Source organism: Hippocampus guttulatus, chromosome 15, assembly GCF_054856545.1.
Source record: "Hippocampus guttulatus isolate MCC_2025c chromosome 15, RoL_Hgut_1.0, whole genome shotgun sequence".
Taxonomy (NCBI): Eukaryota; Metazoa; Chordata; class Actinopteri; order Syngnathiformes; family Syngnathidae; genus Hippocampus; species Hippocampus guttulatus.
In genome coordinates, this window is record NC_141275.1 from 12,152,090 (window position 1) to 12,178,125 (window position 26,036).

The 26,036-nt window shown below is 45.7% G+C and overlaps 2 protein-coding genes across 3 annotated transcripts; one reads left to right on the top strand and one right to left on the bottom strand.

Annotated features, from left to right (window-relative positions):
• The first annotated feature begins 9,722 nt into the window (after positions 1-9,722).
• gsx1 (GS homeobox 1) lies at positions 9,723-11,038 on the top strand. Its single transcript, XM_086131143.1, has 2 exons — positions 9,723-10,248; positions 10,335-11,038. The coding sequence occupies exons 1-2, from the start codon at positions 9,723-9,725 to the stop codon at positions 10,688-10,690; spliced, it is 882 nt and encodes a 293-aa protein (XP_085987269.1). The 3' UTR covers positions 10,691-11,038.
• Positions 11,039-15,069: 4,031 nt separating this feature from the next.
• On the bottom strand, positions 15,070-26,030 carry arhgap31 (Rho GTPase activating protein 31). Of its 2 annotated transcripts, XM_086131286.1 has the most exons (13): positions 25,627-26,030; positions 22,935-23,037; positions 22,586-22,730; positions 21,730-21,812; positions 21,531-21,638; positions 21,313-21,455; positions 21,037-21,241; positions 20,774-20,895; positions 19,900-19,956; positions 19,178-19,825; positions 18,665-18,804; positions 17,747-18,538; positions 15,070-17,590 (listed from the first exon to the last, which is right to left on the bottom strand). In XM_086131286.1, the coding sequence occupies exons 1-13, from the start codon at positions 25,724-25,726 to the stop codon at positions 16,571-16,573; spliced, it is 3,666 nt and encodes a 1,221-aa protein (XP_085987412.1). In that variant the 5' UTR covers positions 25,727-26,030; the 3' UTR covers positions 15,070-16,570. The 2 variants fall into 2 exon arrangements, with proteins under 2 accessions (XP_085987412.1, XP_085987411.1); XM_086131285.1 differs by having other exon boundaries at positions 15,070-18,538.
• Between the last annotated feature and the right edge of the window lie 6 nt (positions 26,031-26,036).

The following is a 26,036-nucleotide window of genomic DNA, read 5'->3' on the forward strand; positions in this document are numbered from 1 at the left end:
CTACCGTATTGAGACGGAGAACCTCAATACATTTCCACTCTTGATTGACCAAAAACGAGAAAAAAAAAAGAACAGGCTCCCTCTCACATGGGCTTGCAGGCCCTCTTTCCAATCACAGTCCCCCGTGCATGTTACGTTTTGACATGAGATCAGTGACAACTCAAGCAGCACATGACAACCTGTTATGAGTCTGTGAAGCAGGAAAAAAAAAGACCCCGCCCCCTCCCTCCTTTGAAAACATGTCATCTATTTTAGAAGAGAATTTCTCGCATAAATATTTCCTTTCAGGGACGAAATTAATCAAGGCGCCTAGTCAGAGTGTGGTGGCGGGCAGCCAATTGCCCATCCCTGAGCTCACCACTATTCCTCTGTGATAATGATGATGACAGAGATGGAGACGCATTGTTGACCTTAGTTTCCACAGGCAGATCTTTTTGATTTTCTGCCAAGGAAGTCATACATACAAAAACTGTTGTTGTTTTTTGTGTGTGTGTGTGTGTGTGTGTGTGTATGCGTATACAGAGAGGTTCGGGTTATGATTGCTTAAAGCGGAAGCTGGTGATTCATTTGACTCCAGTTTGGAACATCTTATGTAACGTGTTGTGTAATACTGTTAAAACTGTTTTTGTGCTTTTCCACCGTGATGGAAAAAAAAATACTTTTTTTGTTGGTTGCCCTTGAAAATGGGGGTGGGGGCAGTACATGATTCACAAACATTTGAAATGCATATTTCAGAAATTGCTGTGTTGGATCGATTGGCTGGTTTCTAATAATGTCCTAGTGTTGTATACATCTTTTAATTTTTTTTAATGGGGAATCTGTTAGTTTGATGTCTTTTTGGGAGGTTCTCAGCAGTTTGTTATTCATGCCTGACGTTATTTCTACCCCTCACCAAAAAAAATAAAAATAAAATAATTGACCGGCGTCATGCAAAAACGGCCTGCATGTGAGGCACGTGAAGCCAGCATTTAAATGAAATTTAAAGGACTAGATGGGTGTCTCATTTAAATAATTCATTGGTGGTGTATCTCCACCTGCTTCAGCCTCCGTGCCGGCGTCTGAATGGTGATGTGTGACACACTCCCGATGAAAAATAACAGCCGCCCTCAGATCTGCACGACGGCCGATGAAGAATCGCTGACTTTTATTGGCGGCGAATAAAAGGATGCGGTTGAAAGAGTCAAAGGCTGGCAGAGAGAGAAGGATTCAGAGGGAGGGGCGGAGGAGTGCAAAACAAGGCCCCCATCCATCACACGAGTTGAGGAGACACATTCCAGTGCCCTTAGCGAGAGGATACATTCACTCAAAGTCACAAAAGAGGAGGAATCTGGGAGAAGCTGGGAGGGGCACCCATCAATACCCAACCTCGCCCTCGGGCTCTCTGAGCGCACCAACTCAATGCGCCTTCCAGCCCAATTCACTTGCCTCTATGGGCATGACAAATGTACATTTTACCGCCCGTGAACGCGTTGATGCTCAAAACAAAAAAACAAACTCGCGGCACAGAGGCGAATAGTTAACCAAAATTTTTCAACTGGCCATCCCTCGCTGCCCTCCCCGGCCCCTCCCTCTTTCTGTCCGCCGGCCCGTCTCTCTTTCTCCACTTCGTCCCACTCATTAATCGGGAGTTGCAGAAATTTGGGGCCGGGGTGCGAGGATATCTCTGTCTGGCTGAGTCGTGGGGATTTTAGGGTGGAGGGAGCAGGTGATGGCTTTCTGGAGTGCACTCATTTACACTCCTCCTTTTCTCTCGCTGAGCAGCGTGAAGAGGTGGGAGAGAGGAGGAGGGTAGGGGGGGGGCACTTCCCCTCACTCCTGTGAGTTGCACCTGCCAGGGGTGAGAGGATCAATGGTGAACTCTGACCCCGTACCTTTCACAATGCCCGCTTATTACTCCTAGCATGTAATGTATACGCCGTTTGTCGAGGATGCGCCACAACTGTACCATTCGGCGCCGTTGGCGGCGCGGGTTTGAAGTTGTGCATCGCAAGATTCAACCTCATAGGCCCATGTCAACATTGAGGGAGTTTCCTTCACTGGCTGATGAAGAAAATGAGCAATCAATACCAGTGAGTAACCCGACAGCATTGAGTTACAAACTCTAAAAGTTGGCCGCAAACTCAACGGAGCTCACTTCACAACAAGCAACAGTTCGGCTGATCGTTCACGGTTGTTCAAAAGAAGGGGCTTGATATCGTTGACAGCCACTCCTAGCTGGAGTTTACTTTCAAGCTAAACGTGAAGCAAAGAGAATTACATGTGGATTTAAAACTACCGCATCACTTTAAATATCCATTCATCCATCCATCCACTTTGTGAACCGCTGAGCTGCTAGCTTAATGCTAACACACAAGTCAAAACACCGTAGACAGGCTAACAAATGGCACCGATGAGCAACGGACATTTGAACATAAACGGTGAAGCGATATATGTAGACAGACGATAACAAAATATCACAGGCATTCTTTATCCTCTGCACAAAATGACTATGACAGCTTACTGTCCGAGTTGGTTCAGGAACTTCGAGTGTGTCCCTTTCTGTGTTATGCTGCCCATCGGTGACCAAGCCCGATCAAGGGATGGCAATCGAGGGATGGAAGAATCTTTTTCCCGAATGTTAGGCAGCAAAATAGTCTGAATCAACTGCCCCTCTGCTGTCCACTTTGCCTCAATTCCTTTAAGATATGCTAAATTCCTCCTGATCAATTAACCAACTAAATAGTTCTGCCCATTCCCAATGTAAACATCACATTACTTGCCAGGCATTGTATTGAATAGCACACAGTTGTCTTCACTGTTTTTTTTTTTTTTTTGGGAGCGGGGGGGGGGGGGTACCTGTTGCTTTTTTTGCCATTCTAAAGATGCCAAATATAACCCATGTTCCCTTTTACATCAGTGACCAAATAACGGTACGGTGTCGGTGTTTTCCAACTGGTGCTCATTATAAATAGGAGGCCTCTTGGTTTTGTTGTCTGGCAGCTCATTTTGTCCTTGAACCAAGTATAAACACTGATTATTCAGAGTGCATAGCTCCATTTTGGACTCTGCCGTGGCGTCGGAGTAGTGTGAAAGTCGGCGGACCCCTGGCCTTGACCAGCTGAGAGCCAGTGTGTCGGTTTCTATGGTAATGGTGAAAAAGTAACTACCTCCCAGCAGCGCCCCGCCGCGTGTCGCCTCCCCAATGGAGCGCATCTGCAGAATACGGGGGGGGGGAGATGGGCAGTGACCCGTCATCACACCGACTCTCACGCATGTGCTCATATATAGACATTGAATTCACCCCTAAATTTTGTTTTCGCGCAGCATGTGTCATAACTCTTAAGAGTGAGAGGGAGAGAGAGAGAGAGAGAGAGAGAGGGAGGGAGAGGGAGAGAAAGAGTGAGAGAGATTCCCAGTTCAGTCAAAAGTGGAGCATGAATGGAGTTTAAAAAAAAAAAGGCTGTCATAAGGATGGAGTGTGTGTGTGTGTGGGGGGGGGATACAACATCAAAGTGGGGGAGCATAAGAATCTTACCAAAGAAGATTTCAAATCAAAAATCATCCTGAGACCGGTGTACTCGTTTGTATGTCCAAATGTGTTTTTCATTGCTTGTTAAAACATAAAAATGTCACTCTGCCCGACATACTGTACTGTATTCAATTATTGAGCCACTGCTAATTTTGTTCTTCTAATGACCTTTTTATATGGTAATTTACATTATTTTAAAAAAAAAAAGTGAAAAGAAGCATCAACAACAATCAACACATTTAATTACGGCCTTGGACTATCTTGACAACTTTCGGCCGGAATGTTTTTAAACCCCTTTGTCCACTTTTCAGAAGTCAGAGTTTGTGTTGGCAGTCAAACGGCTTCACCGTGGAAAAATAAAAAATAAAAAATGAAGACCGCTCCGAAACAAAGGCGACCCCTGAAAAGAAACTAATGTGAGATGAATGGGAAGGAAATAGTCCAAACCCCAGGAGGTCATTAATGAGAAAACCATAAACTTTCAAAAGAGTCACACTGGCTTGTTTGTTTCCTTGAAGCGTCCCAGCTTTGAAACTTTAACCGCTTACGTGTCTTGACCTCCACGAAGGTAAATCTCAATAATACGCAGAGCCGAAAATGTGTAAATCGTGTTTGCGCGACTTCTTTTCTTGGAGTGTTTAGGCACTGCTCTTGCTGCTCTCTGACCTCCCTCCTCCCTGACTCTGACCCCCCTCTGTGGTTTCCCATGAGCCTCCAATTGACTCAATTAAGTGAACACACAACTACCATATGCTTAAAGATGTTTGTTCTCACAAAACGTCCTCGCAGCTGCATCGAGGACGCTCACGGCAGTGGGAACTTGAGCGAAAACGAAACGTCCTCCCATCCTGTGTTCCTGTGATCTTTTGTCATTTGAAAGAGTGTCCCGTGGAAACATCAGAGTGGCCAAAAATGGACAGAGAGAGAAAAGTGACAATGAAGGAAAGTTAGGAAAGTGAATGAGGGGAGGATCAGGAACGGCGAGTGAAAAGGAGGGAGGGGCGGCGAGTCGCCATCAAAAGTTGTTCGGCGCCATAACTCCTCTTTGTTTTGGCCACAATCACGTCTCCGGCATGTTGGCCCGGAGCATGACATTCGGCGGAGAGAAATAAGGCAAACAGAACATCGCAAAAGGCGCTTCGCCTTGCCGCCTCGGGCTTTTGTACTCGCGGGGGACTGTTCACGGTGCAGCCGAGGGCACAAAACGTGGAACAAAAGGGGCAGTGTAGAGGAAGGCACTATCCCTGACATCCCCAGCACTTTGAACAACTTGTCAACGTGGACACTCAAGCGCCTCCACTCTGTCACGTTGGTGTACAGAGCCCTTGAAAGGCCTTGCTGACCTGCCCATATCCCTTTGCCGGGGTTCAAATGGCAAGAAGCCTTCATTGTGTCTGCGAGAGTCCATTAAATTCATTGGTTTGACCTGTTATTTCTCCGCCAAAAGTCTGCTGATTTGGAAAAATGTGAGTCAGCCGTACGTAATCGCCTCGTGACCTTCGCGGGGTAAAAAAACCCAAAACAAAACAAAAACCTTTGAAGAGTTTTTCAAGGCTTTTATATGAATGGAGTCAAAGGGAAAGTTGGAGACATATCTATAGCAAAACAAATGGATTGACATCAAAAGGGAATTGGAAATAATACAAAGATAGTTACACTTCTAATGGTTCTGGGGGCTCCCCCTCCCCACCCCCTCCCTACACTTAATATTTCGACCTAAATGCATTTACCAACTCATTCTTTCCGTTGATTCCCCACAAGTGAAGAGGTTGGTCTTGGAGAATCGAATACATGTTCTGAAAGGTTCGTGGCGTCGGCTGTTGAGATGTCGGAACACGTCGTGGAAAACGTGAGCCTCTTAGTTCCCATACTGTGGCCACATTTAGATGTAAATTGGCTCATTAGAATGGCCACACTCTCAAGTTTGCATTTATCTCCCATTTATTCTTGTCATACACTTGCCAGGCTATGCGACAACTTGGTCCTGAGAAGATGATTTTGAAAAGCTTTAAAACTCGATTGAACTCTTGAAAAGAGACGTTAGTGGATCAGGGTTGAATGATAAATACAGGTAATTGATTTGTAGCGCTTTGCTTTCAATGCAAACCATCTAGATTGGATTTCTCAAAACCGCGTAGGCAAAGCTGCCTCTGCGATCCTGCTTTTTGGACCTTCATTGCTTGACTTTAACGGCTCAGGTACATGAGTTGGTCATGAAAAGGCCAAAAAATGTTTAGTCCTATGTCAGGGCCTTTTCCAACTTCGACAGGAACAGCAGAGTAGTTTTTGGATTTGGTGCTTGATCCACCTGCGATAGCTTTCGTGTTAAATAAGATAGCGGCATGAACTAACTTCCGTCAAATGACAATTAATTGCTCCGTGAAGTTGTTGGCAGGCTGTTTCTGTTCGCCCAAGTGTCCCTGACCCACAAAAATGCTCTCCTTGTCTTGGGCACTTGCCTGTTTTTCACACTAGTCATTAATGTCAACAGTACTTTCAATTTATTATTATTTTTAATTCTCTTCTCAAGTTTCCATTATAATGTGTGGGTGTGGACGGACACAGTGATTTGCAACGTGGCAGATCTGAACGGCATCTTGAGTGGTTGCATCGTAACATTTGATTGCTTGTGACGACTCATACGAACACTTGAACCAATACCTTGCGATACTTTGAAAAGTCTGGGCTTAAGCTTTTACGGTGTAGCGCAATTGTCAAACCGACCTCTGGTCTTCTCTCAACGTGGCGCAAAAGAGGTTATTCAGTCTTGTCTTGGATTTAAAGTTGCTTGCGAAGTGCACTCAGCAGTCGTGTCTTGGGAGTGCACAGCCGCACTGGGACTGTCGGTGGGACCAGTACTTGACCCAGACTCCTCCGCATCAGAGAGATCCTTGTCTGAGGTTGAGTGATGGGTTCAGAGACCGCGTAGATCAAGTTGAGAAACTGTGAAAAAAATATGTTTTCAAAGTCCATTCAAAACAAACAACTCAAAAACCAAATCAGGCATATTTCTTTCTTGTCCTCAATATAAGGACACACTTCTTATTTATTGAGGGGTCTGATGAGACCCCTTCAATTTTCCACTTCATTTTACCTGTTGGACAATTGCATGTTTGAGATTCAGTGCGAACAACCCAAAAGGAATTTTATGTTCCAGTGTGATAGTGGATTTTTTTTAAAAAATCGAACTGTTTGGAGAGTGTGGCCTCTTCTGTTTGGTTTTCTGGTCTTGTTTCACCCTTTGTATGGAGTTTGCATTTTCTCCCGTTTCCTTCCACACCCTAAAAAAAATTGATCGAAAATAGCCATGGGGTGGAAAAGGTAGGCCAAAATAATAAGTAACATTCATTAAAATTAATAGATGGGGTCTTTTGCGTTGTGGGTTATTTATTTGACCCATTTTCGGGGTGGGAGGGGGGTTAAATGAATAGTCCAAAAAGTTGGGTCGGCCACTTTTTGACCCATTTGAGGATGTTTTTGACTCAACTGTTTTTCGTAGTTTTATCGCAATGAGATCAGTACAAAGCGCATTTTACACCCAAAAAGTACAAACATTGTTAGTGACGTAACAACGGCCCGAGAAGAAAACTTGACGAGTCCACCTTTCAAGCGTGTTGCCATTCGAGATATGAGTTTTTGCAAAGTTACATCGACTTATGAAACCCTGTGCAATTCTGGATAATACCCCCCCCCCCCCCCTCCATTTAATTAACATCACATTTTGAAATGCGGTGCTAGCTTGATTCCCTTTCTGTAGAACATTAAACCACAAGAGCACATTCACCTGTGGAGCCCCCCCCCCCCCCCCGCCTCCCGGCAACCCTCCCCAACGCGGCGTTGCCGAAGCCCTCTCGCTTAAAGATTCATTGGTCCCTATAGACTCCAGCAGCCCAAACATATTGCGCCATTCAGCCGGTACTTATGTGTCATCTGTTATCTATTGCGCTGGTGTTTCTGGTGAGCATATGAATGATAATCAGGGCCTTTGTGTGTCCAGAGAGGTGCAGCGGGATCTGCGCTCTGTGATGTTGCCTGAGGGGGGAGATTAGGAGGGGCAGCCGGCCCTCTGTGTCACGTCGACAGTCACAGCGCTCATCGTCGGCCGGGCCCAAACCCCAGTGGGACCTTAAATCCTGTTACACTGTCAGCTAAAACCATCATTTGTATTAGAGATGTGTGGGTGTTTAAGTGCGCGTACATATTAAGTGAGGGGGGATAGTGTCTTAAAACGATGAATTATTCATACCAAAAGAAAAGGAGATATTGACTACATCTCCATAAACAGACTGCGCTCTTTATGTCAGCGGGCACGAGATCTTTGGGTATAATTGCATAAAAGCCAGTGAAAATGCTCTCCTCCTGCAGCACAGCAGGCACCGGTCAGCCTTATCGTCAGGGGTGAATTTGAGTGACGGCGATTGTTCCAACTTAATGTCGTATAAATAATTTACTCTTTGCAGTGTCGATTCCTCTCTCTTTTATCCAACATGAACATTCTCCAAACAGCTGTAAGTCGGTTTCGCTTGGGGCATGGTTGTTGAAGTACAGGCGCACAGGACTCATGATTTGAAATGTTGATTTTTTTTTTTTTTTTGTGCTGAAAAAGTACAGTGCTCTAAAGTGAGCACGCAGGCTGGATTCCCCCCCCCCCCCCCCCTTCAGTAACAAGTGATGGTGGAGAATGAGAATCTTTGCACTTCTGGCCTGCGCCTCCAGAGGGAGGTCAGAACTATTTGTCAGTCTCCAGTTGGGATTGCAAATTGGGATGAGCCTCCCTGCGTGATGACCCGCAGAACTTCCATTCCTAACCGCGGGGTGACTGCTTCACCTCATTTGAGAATTGATGTGGCGACCAGCAGCTTTCTGTTGAGCCATAATTTAAGCGGACACACATTTCATCTTCCCTTTGTGGTTTTAGAACGTAATCTGACACATTTGGCCCATTGACTGATGTGACCGTTACAGCTGTGATTTTTTTTGTCCAACACCTGTCGTGATCTTGTCACAAGTTTCAACGAGGTTGCCATGCTAATTAATGAGCAACGGCATTTTTTTTTTTTGGTATCCTGTGATAACAGATCTCATCTCAGGGTTTAACTGCTCCTAATTCGCTGTAATGCTGAAGCCTAATGACAGGTCTAAGGTTTATTGCGCATTAGCGGTGTGATGCCGAGCACATTACATGTTGCTGGGCCTCTTTTTAATGGTCACACAGACACCATTTATCCTGATGTGTTTCGAAGTGGATGGCCCAAAAATAAAAGCCCACAAACAATTATTTGAAAGCAGTCTTGACGGTGGGCTGTGCATGCATGCAGGGCACTTTTTGCCTGCTCCGTGTTTTTGACGTTAATGATCTTAAAAATGTCCAACTTTTTTTTTTTTTTTAAGTGTTGGGGAAACTTGTCCTGTCTTTGAAGGTCGTGTTCAGAGCGCCTTAAAGTGAAAGAAAATGTTTTCCTATTAGCTAATTGAATGAGAGCGCAAAGCGAGGCCGGGCTGCTCCATGACAGAGTCGCCTTTGTTACGTCTATCCGCCGCTGTCACACACTTTAATTCGACTCTCTTTCTCCCTCATTGAAAGCCTCCACAATGACATTCAATAAGGGCCGCCGAGTGAAAACCTGGTTATTTTTACATATTCTTCCAAACCACCGCCCCTCCCGCCCGCGACTCGGCAGGGGCCCGAGCAAAGGAATTAATCACCGCTCTTTAACAGAACTGCCTTCAGGCAATGACTTGTCCCTTTTCTTGTGCCTCGAAAATGACACATTAACCCTAAATTGGTTTGCATAAACTTTACATTCAGCTGTTGCGTACGTATACATATAGTAAAAAAAAAAGTAAAACAAACGTTTCGGACGCATCTCCCCGCGATGGTGTCACCGAATAGCGTGCGCAAATTTCGAGCTTGCTTTTGCGCCACGCACCTCTTATTCCTGTCCGGCTGACAAATCCTCGAAATCCCGACCGCCGGGCTTTCTGAATGTGACAATTGAAGCCCGTGTTTTATGATAAAATAAGAGCGATGATAAAGGGCCGAATGGGGCAGTGCCGCCTCTCGCGGCGTGGGTGGGGCTGACAAGAATAGACTACATTATGCAGTTCATTTAGTTAACAAGTGAAATAATGGGGAAGCGTGCAGTGGGAATGCCGAGAGAAAAGCACAAAACCCTATTGAGGGCTCTCGGCCCGCTTGCAGCGTAACCGTCACATGGCTGAAGCGGCTCGGCGGCGCCTATTTAAGGAGCCCCCGGCGCGCCTTCAGCACCACTTCGCTGTCCACCCTTCCACGCGAGAGCACGCTGCCAACGTCCCACGCCTTTTTTTTGCGGCCGCACAACTTCTACCCGCCACCATGCCGAGGTCTTTTCTCGTGGATTCGTTGATTTTAAGAGAGGCCAACGACAAGGGGAGCGAGAACAGCCCGCCTCTCTTCCCCTACGCGGTGCACTCGCCGGGCCACCCCGCGCACGGGCTGCCGGGCTCCTGCCACTCCAGGAAGGCCGGGCTGCTGTGCTTCTGCCCGCTGTGCATGGCCGCCTCCCAGCTGCACCCGTCCCCGCCCGCGCTGCCGCTCCTCAAAGCTTCCTTCCCGGCCTTCGGCTCGCAGTACTGCCACACGGCGCTATCCAGGCAACACGGCTCATCCAACAGCATCAATCTCGCCCACGGAGCCGCCATGTACCAGGCCGCCTACGCGGTCCCGGACCCGCGACAGTACCACTGCATCTCCATCGGTGAGTCCGTCGCCGCGTGCGCACTTCTCCTTCCCTCATCCCCCATCCCGGCGTGTACTTGACCGCCCCGTTTCATATTTTGGCAGAAAACGGCAACGGCAAAGTTCAGAGCAGCAAACGCATGCGCACGGCCTTCACCAGCACGCAACTTTTGGAGCTGGAACGCGAGTTCACGTCCAACATGTACCTGTCCAGGCTGAGGCGCATCGAGATCGCCACCTACCTCAACCTGTCCGAGAAGCAGGTCAAGATCTGGTTCCAGAACCGCCGAGTGAAGCACAAAAAGGAAGGCAAGAGCGGATCCGGCGGCCCACGGACTGCCACCAACGGCTGCAAATGCTCGTCGGCGGCCAGATGCTCGGAGGAAGAAGAGGACGACATGCCCGTGTCTCCTTCCTCATTCTCCGAAAAGGATGACGTGGACTTGTCCGTCTCCCCCTGAACACCCATCTGGACGATTTATGATTTTTTTTTAAAAAATGTAACATGAGCCAAAAAGACTGTTCCACTTCTGTAAATACAAAGAGAATATTTAATCAGGGAATTGTCCTGAATGATTGTATAATTCTGTATACATGTTGTACGTTTTGTAATGTAGGTTTTTTTTCTTTTCTTCTTCTGAAAACGGTCCGTTTGTTGTTGCCGAAACCTTGAGTATGGGAGGCATATTTGGAAAGGCGAACCCTGCGCCGTTTTTGAGCTTGGACTCAAATCCTATGATTCAACGTGATTTCAAGTTTATTTATTTATTTAAAAATGTGGGGAAATAAAAGCAGATTTCTGAGCCGTACGAGTTGTGTTGTCTCGGTGGTGTTGTTTTTTTTTTTTTTGCGCGCGCCTTTGTGCGCGCGCGTAAACCTGAGCCAAGTTCATGCGAGTCGACTGGACTTGACTCAAGTGTGCAAGTGTGCACACCAATACAAAAGAATAGTATTGCTTTCACAAAATGTGTAGCTCATCTTCAGAATTTTGTCATTTATTATAAATACAAAAGCGACTGTGGTGTGCAGAGAGACGTGTTCCCAACACATTTTGATATTGACTATCCTACTTAGCAGTGTGGACAGATTGCTGAAGTGCAACCTGGAGTGACAAATGAAATATTTTGTCTTGTTTCTTGCTGAAGTAATAAACCTATCTCTTGGCGTTTTCTCCCGTAGGGGGGGACCTTTAAAGCGGATTTCACTGCCACTCACTCATTCATTTGCGGTTTTAGGCTGAAACGAGAAGTCTCGTGTGACTGCGCGAGTTAATCGTGACCGCGAGTGAATAAACGCGCATCATTTAGGGTGCGTATGGCGTCAGATATCGATCGGGTATGAAAATTAAATGAGGAGCCACTGCTTGGTGTCCGTGACCCGCATTATTGTTTTGTTCACGCGCCCCAAAGTGTGCTCAAGTTTATTGCCGCATTCATGAGCAGGTGGCTTGAAGCCTAAAGGGAATAAATACAATACGCCTCATTTTCTGTTACCCTGGATAAAACATCGCTATTTATTGACGTCATCTTTTTTTTTTATGAACACAAAATGGAAACCGCAAAAAAGGATGGGAAAAAAATATGGATAAAATGTGCCATGTATGGTCAAATCGTGCGTTGTCAAATGTCACTAGAATGTTTCGGATAAAAAAAAATCTGTGGTTTAAAAAAATTAATATTTTATGAATATGTATTTTAATCAATAATATATCTCTTCTCGCATAGCCTGTGCGCTTAGTGTCCACGCACTGACTTTCTCCTTTGTTTTACGCACTGTTCCAGCCGCTTTCTGCTGGACTGTTTGGGCCCTAAACCGATCTTATTGTAGTGAATACGCTTTAAATTATATCTGCCTCATTCTAAACATATCGTATAATTTTGTAAAGGGCGAAAAAAAAATGCCAACCTCAAAAGTGCACAGCCTGCTATTTGCATCAATGTCCCTTTTGGAAGTTACGTTTCGCTTTTAAACCTCCCTTTAATGGTTCACTTAAGCATTTTAACAAAACGGCAATATTTGCATTTGTTAAGATGTGGGATTAGACTATTTTGTTAATTGCATCATATAGCCCCATTTTGCCCCAAATGTGCTCTCTGCAAAGCAGCCTTTATCCATTCAATAGCCCGGGGCTACGCGCCCTGGGGGAGCTTAGACGGCCGCTGCTCCAAATGCTTAATTTATTTATTCTTAATTTTGTGCCGATCAATTCATTGAAGCAAAAAGGACCACGGTGTCTTTTTAAAAAAGAAGAAAAGGGGATTGTGGACGTAACCTCGACGGGGCTGACGAGAGGGCTCCCCTGACGCTTGGAGAGCGGCTTGAGTCAACAGGCGCCCATCTCGCAGACTCGCCCTCGTCTTTATCCCGGCTAATTTTTTATTTACGGCTTTCCTTTGACATGTCTCTTATCTATCAGATTAAAAGAACGGCTTGTAACAAATCAGTCTGCCCGATTTACAACAGCATTAAAAGGGGACAAAAGGAGCAGGCAGTCAGTACCTGAGAGTCTGGTAGACGGGCGCAGCGCTGCAGCTGATTCGATGGTTTGAAAATACGCACGAAACAAAATACTTGAATCCTGAAAAAGAGCCTTTGTACGTTTCTTTAGAAATCAAGCAATTCTGCATGACAAAGGACAATTAATAAGCCGTCTTTTCACGACCAGCAGCTGGTTTCCCCGTCAAGGAAAGTTGGAAAAAATTCAGGCTGAATGCGCGCAAAAGCCCCTTTGCGCGCAGACAGCAACCCAAGGTGACCCATTTGGCACAGTTAAAATAACCGAGCCGAGGTAAAAGCGAGGGAACTGTCAAAAACATTTAAGCTGAAATATCTTGAAATTGCAAATCCCTTTATGTGGAGGGACGCTGCCGATGTGGGTTAGTGGTACAAAGGAGGTGGTTAAGTTGGAGAGGCTTTGCAAACGGACACGTGGCTTCTCAATGAGAGCGTGGCTTGCTCGCTGCAGCCGCTGCACACTCGACTATACTTTCAAAAAAAAAACTTTTGAGGCCCACTAAATAATCTATAGAGCCGCCGGCAGGCAAACCACAACACTCTTAGTTTAATTTTTTTTTTAAAGTTGTTTCGACCTGTTTGTTGAAAGGATAAATAGCAGCTGCTACTTTGAAACGTGTTCTATCTTTCAAGCAAGAGCAATTGGGAGAATCAATTCCTATTTGGAGATAGTATAACGACTTTCTTGTTTAAGTATGAAAGGATAAGTACTTTTTTTCAGCCTTTTTAGAATATATCACATAAACAAATACAACTGGCATGTTTATGCATGGCGAATGTTTGTTTCGCTAACTTCACTTTATAAATAGTGAAGGATTTTGTGTGTTTTACCCCTAACCCAATACTTGCTTCTCTTTGTTGACGTTTATTTTTTATTTTTATTTTTCTATGAAGCGAGCTGCATCATTCCATGCTTTTTTTTTTTTTTTTTTTGGAAGAGGGGCCAGGGTGGGGTGCAGAGCCCTTGTCAAAGTGTCAGAGAAGGAAACTGGCGCCTTGAACTCCTGAGTGTATTCTCGCTGCAACATTTGAACCCATTCAGCTGCATATAATCTGTTTAACAACTAATCAGTAATGTAAGATGAAGGACTGGCACGCAGCCTCACTTCTCCCACATGTGCCCCCCTTCTTAATTGAATATTCAACGCGCGCAACCGTGCTTTGCTTTGCCTTTTTTTTTTTTCCAGGGTGCTCAGAATGCGCCTTTCTAATTCGGCCTCGGTTTATAGAAGCGGTGTCAGAGGTCGACTAATAATGAACTGACGTAGACATGGAAGTGACCTCTGCAAGCGCCAATTTATAGACTTGGACGTGCGTGTGACGCTTGTCCTTTACGCGTTTGGGTGCACTTTCTGCTTGGGTTTTATTTTTGTATTTATTCACATCTTATCGTGAAAATTCACAAAACACTGATGGATTTTTTTCCCTCTTCGTGATGACAACTTATCGCGGTTGAGATGCCACACGCAAGGCAGTGATGGTGTCGAGGAGAAACACTGCAATTATGAATCAAATCCATTTGAAAACAAATGCGATTTTTACGCAGCAAAGCACCGTTGTTTGGAGGTGTTTTTAAGGATAAAACGTGGATGGCATTCGTTTGCCGCCCGTTTATTGGGTTTCGCGGCGAGTTACTTTGCTGCTCCTGCAGCACACAGACACGCACTTACTTATTTTACTTGGTCAGTGTGCGTCCAGCTGGACTTGCACCCGGGCTTGCTTTTGCTATCCCGCATTTTGGCGCATGAGCGCCATCTGCTGGTAAAAAAAGACAAACTTGGGTTCCTTTCCACATAGAAGCTCACAATTGCCAAGTGTGGCGTTTCAAAACAAACACACACAAAAAAAGGCCCCATATTTTTTTTTCTTCCACTGCTAAAATGACACGATTGAAAACAGCATTGGAAATGTAACTAAGCCACGCTCCTGCATTTGATGAAACGTTGTGTCACTGATTACAGTTGTAGTCTCCAAAACCAGACGAATATGCCCAACGTGTCTCTGTATGTTGTCCTAAACTACTGTGCGTACACCGAATGTGTAGCATTTACTACTACAGCAGCAAAGAAAGACGGGTCACCACAACTCATATTTTTTTTATGTTCTTTTGGTTCCGACATGGTGGAAATACTGTATGGAGGACTTGTACACCACTAGAACCAAGACAAGGCTTTGTCCATGCAATACCCTGAAGGAACATTCATACATCAACAATGTTAATATTAGTTACAGTTACTCAGAATAAGTCCTCTTCTGGCCTACGTTGTTGCGGGTGAAATTTCTCCCCAAATTCTGATCTGTTGTACAAAAAACAAAAACAAAAACATTTCATTTGAAGAACTGTTTATTCTCATAATCTTCATTGTGGTCAAGCTCTCCGAAGGAGGACTTTTCTTGGGAGACATTTTAGGCGTCCACTTTAGGCGAAAATTACAAAACAACCAAATAAAAACAGCGACGGTCATCAAATTGTGTCGAATCGTGCACCCAACACGTTGTCATTTGGGAAAACAATATCAAACATATAAAATTGTTTCTAGATGCTTTCGGTGGACATTGATACAGCAGCATGCACAGGGGGAGCAACTCCCGGATTTTACATGTCGGCTGTATCAATCGCCTTTGCTCCTCCTCTCAAAAGCATCTTTGTCAGATAAAAAATCTAATGTAAACATATGAAGAAAATAAACACCCAAAAAAAAAGGTTCTTCCGCCGGTTAAGATAATGGTCGGATTTACAGTCTGTATACCAGAAAGTGTATTTCCTTTTAAATATCATGATCACAGTCAAAATCTTGGTACTGTTTCCTCTATTTCCTTCTGTTTAAAGTTGACTTCATGTCACCGATAGACGCATCTTCACAGGATAGTTCCTGCAAGCGATATGATCAGAGCCATTATAGCTAGCACAGGTAATCGTTATCAGTTTTTGTACACTTGCGTTGATCCCAAAGCCTTCACGTTGGAGGATTTGTTTCAACTGGATGCAACAAAACACGAAAAGGTTGCAGGACAAACGCTGGCTTCTGAGAGCTCAGTGTCAGTACATCGCAATGCGATTGATGTCACATCTTTGAAGGCAGAGTGCTACAGTTCAGTTCTTGCCACGGTCTGGTTTGGAACTGCCAATCTTGATCCATCATTGACAGTTTTGAGATTTGCGACCGTTCGACAGAGTGCAGCCCACCATGAATTGACACATTTTTTCAGCGCTACCAGGAAGATATTTTGCTAGACTTCCTAAGATACGGATGGAGCTGGGCTGCTTGGCGGAAACTGGATCCATGACATACAGAGAATGTTAGCTAGTCTTTGGAATTGTTGCGTTTATGCTGGACATGTAAAAAAACAAACATTTTTTTTTTTCCAGTAAGTAACAGACACTCAACAGGTAAGAGCCTGAGCCAAAAAGAAAACTATCTCCAGTCAAACTAACCTTCATTGGTTTTCAAGTATCAAATAACAGAGTCAATTCTGCAGGTAATTGATCGATCATCCAAAGCTGATTGCCAGTCAGATGCTCTCAAAAAAACATTGGTTTGTACTAAAGTGACTCAAGCACCACACATGGGGTCAAAAGCACTTTTGCGTGTCTGAATCGCGGATGTTGTCGCCCATGTCGCCGCTAAAACGCCTCGGTGACTAAAAGATCTCCGAAATGTACACTCTCTTAAATACTCCGTGAATGTAGTGAGAAATCTTAATTTAATAAAACATTCAAAACCCCCTCCCCCCCAGAACAGCTTTCTATAAAATACTATCACTGTGATTTACAACATTCTCAAATTCGTCTCAGTAAGTTATTTACATTCAGCCAGTCTTCCTGATTACTCGATCTGTCTGTGGTTCCTGTTATCGAATATCATCGATCTCCTCTGTGGCTGGTAGAAGCAGCTGGTTGACGTTTCGAGTCTCTGACCACTTTTGGGAATGGTCATTTTACTTTGGAGAGCGATCCCCTCTCCCGACGTCTCTTTCGCTGCTGACTCCTCATCCAGGCTCTTGATGGAGGACAGAAGTTTGCCGTCGTCACCCGATGGAGGGTAATCCATTATGGGAAAAGGGGGACTGAACAGGATCAGACTCTGGGGTCTCTGCCGGTTCCTAAAAGAGGGCCTTTGCAAAAGGTTTGCTCTGTTGGGTCTGGGACAGTCAACAAACACATCAAGACTCGGGGCGTGTCGCCTGGTGATAACCGGTAGCTCGGTCGTGCTCGTTCTGGCGTTCTCCGCTGGTTTCTCAACCTTTGGGTGCGACTGGTGTTCGGGCACAGGCTCTTTATTCTCGAGTTCCTCCTTCAGATCGGACATAACTGGGACAGGTGCAGCGTGGCTTTTCTCGGTACTCGTTTGAGGATATTCCTTGTCCTGTTCCGTCCCTGTCTCAATGTCACCGTCTCTCCTCGAGTGAGGTATCTGACTGTACTGCACCTTTGGTGGTACAACAGGCACGGCTTTGGCCTGGCATGTCTTTATCATGAAGGCAGTCCGCACTGATGACACGCTGACGGGGGCGGAGTTTCGCCGCAGCGGTGCCTGCCGATCATTCAGGAATAAGTCCAACTCAGAGAGGAGCCCATTGTTCACAGTCCCGGACGAACACCTCGTACAGGAGGAGAACTCGTATGAAGGTCGGCTTTGCTGATTAGAAATGTCGCGAATGTATCGAGGCCCCAAGTCCAGATTCAGAGAGTATGGTCTGTGTTTAGCAAGGTTGTGTTCTTCTCTTTTCTCCGGCCCTGCTGAATCACAAGACATCTGTCTGTAAAAGTGCTGCGATGATTTCAGTTTTTTCGGTCCGCATTTCCCAGTTGGAGCGTGCAACCCATTGCTGGTGCTGATGCTAGCCTGCATCGAAGGCAAACAGTTCAATTTAGTCGGACATTTGCTGCTGGATGTTGGCGGAATGTTTCCTGACGAGGTCTTAGCCACAGATGTTCTTTTTGATTGTTTGACACCGGATGAAGGAAACGGGGTCCGGTCATCGCCCGAGGTCAAAGTTACCTCTTGGGAGCTGACGTAGGGTTGCTGTAGAAACAATTCCTCCACATCAGGTGAGTGCAGTGGACTGGTGACCCACTGCTTGTTGGAGCTGAGGTCCTCCCATGATTCCACCAGGTCCAGCTCCTCAGAGTTTCCTGCGCATCCTTCATCATCGTCTTGGATTGGCAGCTCCAGAGATTTAGGTCTCTCCTCCAAACATGCGGAAAACCTTGAAATAACTTCAGGAATTTTCTCTCTATCACGCGAGACGTTTTGGTTTTCTTTGGGACTTTCGTGTTCCCCAAATCGCCTTTGGTCATCGTCCGCTGCTGAGGAGCCGCCGACTATTGGAGAGTCACCGGGAACTTCATTTACGCAGGTTTCTTTCAAAGTGAGTCGGCACTGTTCTGCACTGGTTGCGTCTTTGTTCAAAGGCAGAATTTTTGGAGACATCTGCTGACTTTTGTCGTTTGTTTCATCAGGAGCAGGGCTGCCCTGTTTTCGACTTTGGTTCACCCAAGCATCGTTTTTATAGAGAGAAAATAAGATGTCAGACTCTGAAGGCTGCTTCTTTGTCGACTGAGCCCTGCAGGGGTTAAGATGATGGTTGAGAGAGGTCTTTGAAGTCTGGTCTTTACAGAACATGGACAGCGATGGAGAGCTGCGACTTCTGTTTGATTTAACATCCATGGTTAGCCTCTTGTTTTCGCTAGGTAAAATGGAATCGCAGCTGAGGTCACTTTCAGCTTCGGTTATCTTAAGCTCTTGGCGGACATCATACCATAGCTCCTCTGCGTTTCGTAAGCCCTCGTCCTAGATTAAAAAGAAACAAAACATTTTGTATAACAAATACTGTCGGCACATTTGTCACGACATCATAAAGTTTCGAGATACTTGTTCATAAGACTCTTGTAGCAATACTAACAACCGATTATTTACCCGTTGAGCCGTGTTTTGGTTGTCCAGTTGTTGCTCAACCAAGTGCACTGGAGCCATGCCCTCATTCAGAACTGAAACATCTTCCACTGCAGTATTACTCGCCTCTTCCCCAGCTCCCTGTCGTACTCCTTTGCTTGAATCTGAGAGCGAAGCACATTATTAATTGCCGGATGGGTAGCCTGCGATTCCTGACCTATGCTACCAAAGGTGACAGTAGCATTCAAACTGTTCCAGAATGGTTCTAGGACTGGTGTCACAAAATAAATATTTTTTGACATCATGATTCCCTTGAGCTTGGGTTGATCATCCGGCCCGCATTGAAGAGCAAAACTCGCATTTTGTCATTTGGATTTGAAATACATATTTGCCACACCCGTCTGACACATCTTTTAAAGAGTCGTGATGAAGGGAGGAAGAAAAGGAATGCCTTTGGATACGGTTGGATTTGGAACAGACTGTCGTTGTTAAGCAACCTGCATTCTAAAATGGGTTGAAAGACGCAGCAGCTCTTACCCTCCGGCGGTCCACTTGAGGCCGGCTCCGATGATTTTTTCTTCTCTGTTCCATCTCTCTTGTCGGGCTCCGTTTCGGGACCCATGCCGCCTTTTCCACCATTGCTCTGCTCTGAAGTCTCTCGACAGGCTTTCAGGGTTGCTGCAGCTATTCGGTCTTTGGCAAGGCCTCTGCATGGCGTGCTGTTGGAGCTGATCACGGCCGACACGCGCAGGGGCACCGAGACAGCGAAAGGCTCAGAGATGTTGACCGCTCTACGCTGGTGTCTCGGCGATGACTCCAGTGGAAATAAGCTTCCCGGAAAGGAAGGTCGAGAGGTGCTGTTAGAGGAGGAACCCGAGTAGAGCATTCTCCTGTTTTTAGGCGATGTGGGTTTGTAGCCACTCAGCTCATCTCCTTTGAACACCTTGAGCTGCTCTGGCAGTGTTCTTTGAGAAGTTGCCGAAGCACCCGATGAGCCGCCTTTTTGGCTCAAGCCGGCGTTCCATCCACCTGTTGCGCCGGCAGATTTTTTCCCTTTCAACTCCCAGTTGTGCTCGTGTTCGCTCAAGTCATAAAGTGAATCCGATCCCAGTGTTCTTGATTTGACATCTGGAACAAAAATGCCGCCTTGTCCATCGGATTGACTGTTTCCAGTTCTATCATCATCTGGAAACAAGAGGAGTTGGACCAATGAAAGGATTGCCATATATCATTTTCATTTTCTTTGGCATAGACTCTACCTGTTGGCAAGGAGCACAGCGACTCCATGCTTCTGGATGGTCGAAGAGATGCCTTTTCTGAGGGAAAAATGCATATGATTAACACACAGTCCCTGAGCATTACATGAATCTGTAAAGACCTTTCGACCACAAATTTACTGAGCTCTTGAGAAACCAGGAATGAGCTCGGTCAGGATGGATACCGTGATGAATTGGATGACCACTTATGACTGTTCAGAAATGGGTCTGTCATGTGGAATTTGATCAAATTCATGTTTGTGTCAACGGGATAATGCTGTGTTGGTGTCTCCAAAAAATGGAGGTACAGTGGATGACACCAGTTGGCAGGATCCACCAGATGGCGCAATACATTCAGGCCCCCTCAAGTGTGCTGCTGTAAAACCAACTGTAGCTGTGGAACTATTGTGTCATAAAATCTTCTGTAATTTCATCAGGGTGAGGGGTTGTCATAAGACCGCTTTCACAGAGTAACACGCTCATTTCTCAACAAGAATTATTTTTGGCATGGTTACTGCGCTTCATTCATTTGTCTTAAGCATTTGAGTTTAACTGTTGACCTGAAGTTTCTGCGACCCTTCTGACGTTCATCAAGGCATTTTTGATTTATTTTGAAGATAATTTATGCCAACAGGAACAAAGATTTCATTTTTGTGCCATCTACAAATTATTTTCCTGATTGTTGGTTAGGAAGATTTCTTGGAATGTCATTCACAGTATGTGCATTGTTTTGGACTATGCCGCTGGCTCGTAACGCGTAGCCTTGAATGACAGGCTTGGGTGATGATATTGTACTTTATGCCGTACCCTGCGGCACTGGACACTTTTGTCACTGGCGAGCTGTCCGCGTTACTGTTACAGTCCCAAGATAACTTGCCTGTTAAGCCTGGAGCTCGAATGAACACGCTTCCATTTCGGCTCAGTTTTCCCTTGGAGTCCACGGAGCGTCCCAAGTTGAAGATGGATTTCCATTTCTTGGATTTCCCAGAAAGCTTTCTCCTGAAAGATAAATAGTTGTTTTCCTTGCTGGTAATTCCTTTGAGTATGGCACACATGCTGACATTTCTTGTTGTTTTTTTTCCCCGCTCAGTTGCAAGCTTTGGCCACAATTGATTGTACGCTCAGTGAAGTGTGACTTACTTGCTGTCCAAATCTATGACGGTGTGGTAGAGCGTGGCTGTGCTGGTGTTGGGCAGACTGTTCTCTCGTTGGCGTTCTTTATGCACGGGATGGTTTGGACCTAAGGAACGAGCTTGGGCTTCTTCCAGACTCATCAGTTTCATCGGCCCGCACTGACCGCTAATCGGGAGCGTGGCGTATTTCTCCCCGCACATCAAACTCGGCCCTGTTGAAGTATTACAAGTCATGTTTTCACAAATCTTTTCCGGGTCGGTTTGCCTGAGGTGAATTTCATACCGTCTTTTGCTTTGATTTGCACCGAGTCGCTGTTGAAGATCTGCTCCGTGTGGTTTAGGATGAACTCTACCACCGACTGTTGTATTCGCACCTCCTGGAAAGCCATGTCTCCATTACCAGATGTGGCCTCTATTGTTTTAGATCTGTGAAAATAAATAATACATTCGGACGTGCAAAGGGGAAAAAGTTCAGAATCTGATTGTTCTTTATAAACCCACCTCAGTAGATTAGGAGCCCAAACCAAGGCCAGATTGCGTGTGTGCATGTTTGTCTGGGCACTCAAAGTGGCGAGGCGGGCCAAATGCTTGGTGAGGTACTCCAGAGTCCTGAAAGCAGTTGAGAAACACTCCGTCTCTCATTTATCACAATACTAAGGCTTAAATGAAGTATGAGATGGCATTCCGTGCCGCAGTTCACCTGAAGTGAGGGGTCGGCAGTTGCTTCACAATCTTTTGGATGTGTAGAAGTCTTTCGTGATCACCGCACACTGAAGCCACTTCCTAGCATGTCAAATAAACATCATGTTTTTAATTCCACTTGCTGCTTTATTTGGAATATGAACCGAATTCCAAAGTCAACTCCCACCAGGACACTTGCGTGAATGTCAACAAGCCTTTTGTCGGAGTGTGTGCCGCCTCAAAATGATGCTACCTAGGCCTCAACACATTTTCTGGATTTGTCGGGCATTTGTGGCCAACGTAAATTGTTTTTATGCAGTCTCCTATGTGTCTGGCGGCAAGTCTGGTGGCACGGTTCCAAGGGGGGAAAAAAAGGTAATACTAAAGCACAGGATGACAGATATATACTCGAAAAAGCTTCCAGGAAGGTTATTGGGGATGGAAGGGATGTTGAAAATCACCTTCAGATGACGAGTCGCACTCATGGTGCCAAATCAAACACAAGACGCAGCTCTGGAAACCTGAGATAGGGTCAAAAGTATTGGCGCACTTGAAAATTTGGAGTTGGGGGGCGGGGCTCCATTTTGGGAAGGCTTTCTTGAGAGGCCACAATACATGGACATGAAGAACACGTGGCCCACAGGCGCGGTTGCTGTTTATCCCGGGTTCGATGGGGTTCAGGTCAGGGCTCGGAAGTACAAATTTATGTCTACAAACCTTACTTTGTGGACAGAAGCTGAAACAGAAAAGGGCCTTTCCCAGTCGTTGCCACAAAGATTTCAGGTTTTACAAGAACTAAACATCGATTTATCAGTCATAGATGGCGAGCCACAAAAGAAAAGAGGCAAAATTCCCGTCACGGCTCTGTAACTTACAGTGAACTTGCTATATAGCTCATATGTGAGGAGAGGATTTGGTAGCTCCCTGAAGTACAGCTTGCATAAGGAACCCACACAGTGGATGTCCTGGAGGTACACTTCCTTTGTAAGGTCAGGGCACGCCTCGGCGCTGAATTCCTGTCTGCGCGGGCCCACACACACACACACACACACACACAGCAGATAATTGACGGTGAACGCTTGACATGATCCAGTCAACTATATTTTTGTTGCAGTGATGTGAGGAAAGTAAGCAAAGCCCCGCCCCTCCCCGCACTACTCGTCTGACTATTGACGTGTCGTGTGACCCAATCTAAAAGGGGGGACTGCGCAAGAAACGACATACCTGAGTCGCTGGATGTTTGAGGTGACCCCTGACAACCTGTAGATCCCATGCACAATCCCGTGCTTCTCGATGAACTCTGCGCATTTCCGTAGCACCTGAGGGACTGAAGCGTAGAAAGTGTTTGTCTTATTTGCCGGCACACGGGACACCTTTTCAAAATGTACTCGGTGAATACCAGTGGCATTTCCGGTCATGAAATCTATCGGCAAAGTCATGCCGCGCACGTTGCCTTGGACGTTACGGGCTTGTTTTCTCTCCCTTTGGGCTACTGATTGTAGGTGGCCTTTGACAGGAAGTTAAAAATGGTTTGTTTGTTTCAGAGGAAGGTTGACACACCCAGCCCTTGTAGCGGGTATTACTTACGACATTTCCTCTAATAGAAAACGGCTACCCAGTGGCCGACGCGACTTTCCTCACTTACAGCGCATGCACTTTCAGCTCCAGCCGTTTGAGTTGGGACTTTTAAGTCAAACTGCCGAAAACGGTGATCCCTCGCTTTTCTGAATAGAAACGTTGTTGGAGTCCACGTCCATGTAATTTGTGTTCTGTCTGACCAGCAGACTGTTCCAACTTTGAACTCCGCCCTCACTTGCATGCATCTCACCGTGAAGATAGTCTACGAGCTATTTTGGGATGCGCTTTGTCTTCCCTCATCTCCGTCTCAAAGAGTCTTCCAGCATGTGTTTGACGTGATTCTAGGTTGCGTGCCTGCGGCGAAAAGCTGGACAATGACCAGTGTCGCGGCCTTGATTTATGTTCTCTGTCTCTATACTCGGACGCCAACACAGGGGACACTCTTAACTTCTGCTTTGGCATCCATCTATATTTGCTTTAAATATGCACATTTAGTTGTCTTTACTCCAGAGGCCCAAACAGACTCGTGCAACTTTTTGTCACGTAACGTCTTAAAAATAAGTCAATGTTTGTGCCTGCAACAGGTGTCAGCTTGACGCCCGAGCGCCGGCACACTTGTATTCATGAAATTTTACATTCAGGATATTGTTGGCCATACAGTGCATTGTTGGGGCTTTTATTATTATTTTTTTGCACCACTGCATAATTTGGGGGGTTGATTATATTAGGTGAATGAATTAAATGTCGGTTTGCCTTTTTTTTTTTTAATCACTGTACTTCCTAGTTCATGGAAGATGATGCGTGGTGCAGTTGTAATCCTGGTGCCTGTACAATTTCATTGATGTCAGTGACTTCATGTTTTGAAGGATTTTTTTTTTTCATTAAATCTTGCACCACGTCTCAAGAAAATTTTCGGCATGGACTTGCTAATTGTGCGTTTGTTGACTATTTTAATATCAAAATGACTGTTGGAGACCAAAGGTCATTCAAACAGCAAATCCAGTGGTGAAGATTTTGCACAGTATTGTATGTGATGCAGCCGGCGCATCTTTTTACGGTCGCTTTTATACTCCAGATCAGTGGTTCGATCAAACCCCAGGGGTTCGGTGAATCGGTCTTCAGAGAAGATAATAAAGCTGAAGATGCACTCAAAACAGCCCATTTTGAGCTTGGTTGTGGGTGCACACTACCGGTATATTGTCTGCAGAAAGACGAGGTCTCATCATTTCGTCATGTATCTAGAGCGGGATTACACAACAACGAAATAGCTGCTTCTCATGAAACCCCGAAGAAAAGTGCGATGAGGAAATACAGATAAAACCGATGATCAAGCAATTTAGGACTTTTTCCCTTGTCCCTTATTCATCTACATTATTGCTAATACTGTATCATTCCCGTTGTTCTCCATCAATTAGATACAGGCTTAGAGGTTTGTGGTACTTCACAATCTTTTGATTTGGATAGAACAAATCAGCCCCCCTAAACCAGCAAGCAGCCTATAACATTTCGGCTGTCAGACACCATGCGGTGATCTACATCTACAGTATTTGATTAGATTTTTTTGCCAAGAGGACTCAACCTTGAAGGTCTGCTGTTATGATTCTTTAAGATCAAAATCAACGATTAAAAAAACAAAAAAAGTATCAATGACAGAGGTGGACGGCGGTGTCACCGTACCTCTCACCCCCCCCCCCCCCCCCCCCCCCCCCCGCCGCCTCCACTTCCTGGACTGAATGCTCCGCCTCTCACACGCACCCCCCGCAAGTCCTGCTCATTAAAGTTACATTCAAAGTTTGCTTTGGTGTTCATTTCCTTTCCCTCTCTTTGTACATAACGTGTTAACCCCCAAACAAAAAAACCACACACATTTTCATTTGGCATCATGGAAATATTGCATCAACAACAAAGGTCCCGTCTATGAATAGTTGACCATCCTGTTCTTTGTGCCTCTCTCCGTTTCCTGTAGGCAGCAGCGAGGCCCCGACGACGAGTCACAGGGACTCTCCGTCACTGGAAGCAAGTGAGTCCAAAAAAAAATGAGACACAGCCACACCCAAACTTCACCAATGACCCAGCGGCTCCAGGCAAAATAGTCGGATGAATGGCAAGTCCGTTTTTAAACGCTTGAATATACACACGCCACACGTATGGAGCCGTTGAACAAAGCCCATTTTGTCACTTGTAAGTTCTTCACTTCTTGTCTTTCGTGTCGTTTGGTTTACGTGCCCATAGAGTCTTACACGTGTTGTCCAATAGCATCCTGAATCTTCGTGTTCCGACGCAATAAAAAAAAAAAAAAAGGTTCTCGTGGTTGAATGAGAAGAAAAGAGAATCTTACCCTCCTGTCCTGAGTTCTGGAGATGTTCGGTCAGGTCACAGCCGAACGCATTTTCACTTCCTTTCGTCTTGGACTTCTGCTTGGTCCCTTTTTTCTTCATGTGGTTCCAGTTAACGGTCCAGATGATTAGCAGCTCCTTGTAATGGTCGCGATGAATCCATATGACCCCCCCAAGCAAGGGCGAGCTTGCGGATCAAAAAGCAACCGCGTAGAAGTCCCCGGCACTCTTCTGCCAAATGTGCTGCATCCGCTCACATTTTGACCGAGCGCACGACTGGAGGCTGAGGGCTGAAGTGACGTGACGTCACTTCTTTAAATGGTCAAACGTTAAGAGTGGCATCGCCTCACAGGAATGACACAGTTGACACTTTTGCTTTGCTGAGACGTGGCAAGCGGCCGCTTTATCTGCG

Coding starts and splice junctions, on each gene's coding strand:
- gsx1 (XM_086131143.1), top strand. CDS start 9,723: ATGGCTGAAGCGGCTCGGCGGCGCCTATTTAAGGAGCCCCCGGCGCGC. Junction 10,249..10,334: donor GTACCACTGCATCTCCATCG/GTGAGTCCGTCG, acceptor ATATTTTGGCAG/AAAACGGCAACGGCAAAGTT.
- arhgap31 (XM_086131285.1), bottom strand. CDS start 25,726: ATGAAGAAAAAAGGGACCAAGCAGAAGTCCAAGACGAAAGGAAGTGAA. Junction 23,038..25,626: donor CCAGAACTCAGGACAGGAGG/GTAAGATTCTCT, acceptor TCTACGCTTCAG/TCCCTCAGGTGCTACGGAAA. Junction 21,242..21,312: donor GCAAATCAAAGCAAAAGACG/GTATGAAATTCA, acceptor ATACTTCAACAG/GGCCGAGTTTGATGTGCGGG.